The sequence below is a fragment of the Contarinia nasturtii genome, unplaced genomic scaffold (assembly GCF_009176525.2).
Source record: "Contarinia nasturtii isolate CC-2019 unplaced genomic scaffold, AAFC_CNas_1.1 Cnas_scaffold_1435, whole genome shotgun sequence".
Classification (NCBI taxonomy): domain Eukaryota; kingdom Metazoa; phylum Arthropoda; class Insecta; order Diptera; family Cecidomyiidae; genus Contarinia; species Contarinia nasturtii.
In genome coordinates this window covers 280,193-283,909 of record NW_022198772.1, presented here as the reverse complement: position 1 = coordinate 283,909, position 3,717 = coordinate 280,193, and the positions used below count along the sequence as shown (strand labels likewise).

General features: G+C 32.4%; 1 protein-coding gene across 1 annotated transcript; it reads right to left on the bottom strand.

Annotated features, from left to right (window-relative positions):
• Positions 1 to 2: 2 nt before the first annotated feature.
• Positions 3 to 2,085, bottom strand: LOC116346121 (glycoprotein 3-alpha-L-fucosyltransferase A-like; the record flags this gene model as incomplete). Its single annotated transcript, XM_031776028.1, has 5 exons — positions 2,078 to 2,085; positions 550 to 1,028; positions 456 to 489; positions 183 to 366; positions 3 to 110 (listed from the first exon to the last, which is right to left on the bottom strand). Coding segments are annotated over exons 1-5 (813 nt in total), but the record flags the coding sequence as incomplete, so codon positions are not given.
• Positions 2,086 to 3,717: the final 1,632 nt, after the last annotated feature.

Sequence of the window (3,717 nt, the reverse complement as noted above, 5' to 3'; positions counted from 1 at the left end):
AAATAGAATTTATATTCTTTTGATATGAGATCTAGACACGATGATGACTCTTTGTTCCATTCTCCCTTTTTGGAACAATTTTTCGTTCCACATCTACCGTATATGTCAACCTATTGTAAATGACAATAAAAGCAATTGAAACATAAGAAAATAGTCATTAACTCATGATCTGTAGTTCAAACTTCGATGTATTTCTGGAGTGTCTCTGCGTATATCTGTCGATCATTATTTGCTGCACAGTTCGACACAATCATAGCGACTTTTTTCGTTTTATTTCGGGCATAGTTTCGAGTTTGTTTCATTTGCTTTATTCGCGGATCGAAATACACCCACTTCGAGTAATGAATTGGAATCGTACTGTCGTGCCTGGAAATTTAACGATATATATGTTTTTGGTTTTGATCAAATAGATTTTCCTTTGGGTAAGATATTTCACTTAAAAAAGAAACTTTTACCTATATGTTATTGTCCAATTATAAATGATTGAGTCTGAAATTCAAATTGAATAATTTTTATATTAACAAAATATTCAATTAAAAAAAAAATTACTTGGAAATGTTTCGTGCCAAGTAAGTGGACTCTCGAGTCTAGAAAATGCGTAAACTTGATGTGGTTGTTTAGTTAAATGTTGTGTGTCACGTTGTCTGGTAAACATGATAAAATCGGCCGTATTTGCTTCCTTGCGATTCTTTGTGAATTGACATCGATGAACTGGACACCTTTTATTTGTAAACCATTTATCATGAATGTACCACCATGGTTCCTCTTCAAAATTATAGAATAAAATCGTTTTGTTTTTCTCCACCTTTTTCTCATCATAATTTGGCGGAATGAACATCAGCTGATTTTCAAAGCGATCACTTGGATCTTGCCACGGCATTAACTTTGCATCATGTCTACCGAGCTCGTTTGAATACTTTGCTCGCACTGCCGCCACTTTTCCGTCTTTAAAAAACCATGGTTTCTCTCTAGGTTTTATCACGACATTTTCATCGCTGAACTTTGTCGATGATGGTTTTTTTGAACTCCTGAAATTTTATTTGTATTTGAATATTGAACCGCCTTCGCCGGTTTGTTATGTGATAATTACCATAAAATACAACCAACGATCGCAAGAAAAACGAGATAAATGAAAACTTTTTTCTTTATCAAGTTTGATGGGCGCCAATCATTCACGTTTGGTAGTAACATAACAAATAGTTTCAAACAAATTGACTTCTTAGTAGTCTTCAGTTATTAATTTTTGAAATATTTTTTTTTTTTTAATTTCACCGAATTTTCGATTACGACCAGTGAGAAACACGTCTGTTGAATCGACTCAAGCAAATTTATCTAACGAAAATACAGGTAAAATGCATTTTATATTAATCAAAATAGAACCGTATTGAATAGTATTGAGTAGCTTATGGATTCACTATAGTTATCAAGTATCCAATGTATTTAAAGTTTTCTAATAAATAGTCAGTCTTACACTCACTACTAAACCTACCAAGACGTATTTTCGTTTTTCTTGTGTATTTCTCAATACTCAACAAATAGATTAAACAAAGAATAGTCAATGTGTATTGAAAATACGTAAATGAGCAAAACTATAGTAAACTGTGGTGTTTCGAGTGATCACAAACAGATGTTCATTTATTTGAATCAATTTACTTATTAGATATTTCAAATAAGACACATTTATTGGTGTATTTGATTTGTGTTTTTTGAGCCAATTTTTCATTTGAAAATGATCAGCACGTTGACACGCTAATGACAAACTGAATTTGTTGAAGTTTTCATAAATATATCTTTTTACATTTCTTTTCTTTCGTAAAAGTGAGTACGGGAATCGTTATTGCGAACGGGAAAGTTGCTGGCCCATTTTTGTTAAACAATTTTCACATTTTATGGTGTCACTAAAAGGCCCCAACTGATTGCAATCGATAAAGTTTCTATTTTGCACACGATATGCAAGGCCATTAAATTTGCTATTAGCATTTAGCGGTGGTTCGTTTTCAAATTGCTTTGTATGCCCTATTTTTTTGGCGTTTGTTGATAAAAATGCGATGGAAATTTGTATCATTCCTTTTCTTACCTTTGCATTTGTTTCAATTTGAATTAAAATTTCACATATTAAACGAAAGAATAATAAGTATAGACAAATGTGAACATAAAAGAATAAAAGTGGATGAATGCGATATTTTTTCGTGTCTTTTATTTGTTTTCAATACATAAATATTTTTAATAATCATATTTTAATCTTCTACACAATTGAATCTAAATGAATTTAATGCATTGAGGAACATTATTCATACATTTAAAGTATAAAATTTACTTAAATTAATGAATTGAAAAAAGCAATGTGTCGGTTTTGCCTAGCGTTATGCTCACCTGTCGATCGCTAGGCGGATATTACCCCAAGCATATTAGGCGAGCATAGCGCTAGGCTTTGATGCCGCATCATACGCAAGCGTCGTGTGAAGACAATCAACGCAACTTGATTCATAAAATGTTTGCAAAAAAACCATTGTGCACAATATACATTACCTTAGCTGTGTTAGGTTTACTTTTAAATTATTAATATCGCATAATATAAATGATGTATATTGTGCACAATGGTTTTTTTGCAAACATTTTATGAATCAAGTTGCGTTGATTGTCGTCACACGACGCTTGCGTATGATGCGGCATCGAAGCCTAGCGCTATGCTCGCCTAATATGCTTGGGATAATATCCGCCTAGCGATCGACAGGCGAGCATAACGTTAGGCAAAACCGACACATTGGAAAAAAGGTCTCCAATAAGAGCGCCGCTTTCACATCTATGATAACTATATTAATACAGTAATGAACGAACTTTGACTTTCAGGGAGTTTTATTTCAAAATTGAAAAAGGAAAAAGCCATAAAAGCTCTTCACTTCCAAACAGAGTACTCTGCTTAGTGTACAGAGAGATAATTTAACTTTTAAACTTACTACCTTTTGCATATTACTTCAATAAATAATCATTTTCGGTTGACATTCGGAAAATACTTTTGAATAAACACAAACAGATGTTCGTTTATTTGTATATCATTCAAAGATGCCGGCTTTAATTCAAAATAAGAAACACATTTATTTTGTATTTGATTTGAAGCGATTGTATTTTATTGTAAATATTATTTTATTCAATTTTTCAAATTAACTGGAAAATAATCAGACATCTATTGTTATAAATCGCATGTTTGTTCATGTGGTTGCATGTGTTTTTCATACATTGGTTTGCTTCTAAAATAAATCTTACAATCTTCACAATATCGTCTCATTTGAGTGTCTATCAAGCTTGGAAGCAAGAAGCCGACACTTTCTGTCCTTACAAAATTCGTTTGTGGTCTTAGATTTGTGGCGCGTTCCGAATGCCGCTGAACCTTGAATATATATAATAAATTACCACATCAAATTTGTTGCTGACAGGAATTTTTTTTGCAATTTTCTGGTTGACGGTCACATTTTTCAATGCTACCTTTGGAATTTTTTGATGCTCTGGACTTTTCCATCATTTTCCACGCTTTACACCTGAACATCATCAGCTCCATCCAAACATATTTTCAATCTCTTCAGTTTCACCTTCGATTTTCAAAGTAATAAAGAGAATGTTCGCATGAATTATCATTATTCCCCATTTATACTTTTTCGGTGTTCAAAAATGGTTCTTTCAATTTTTCGGCACATATAATCATAATCATCGATCCAAAGG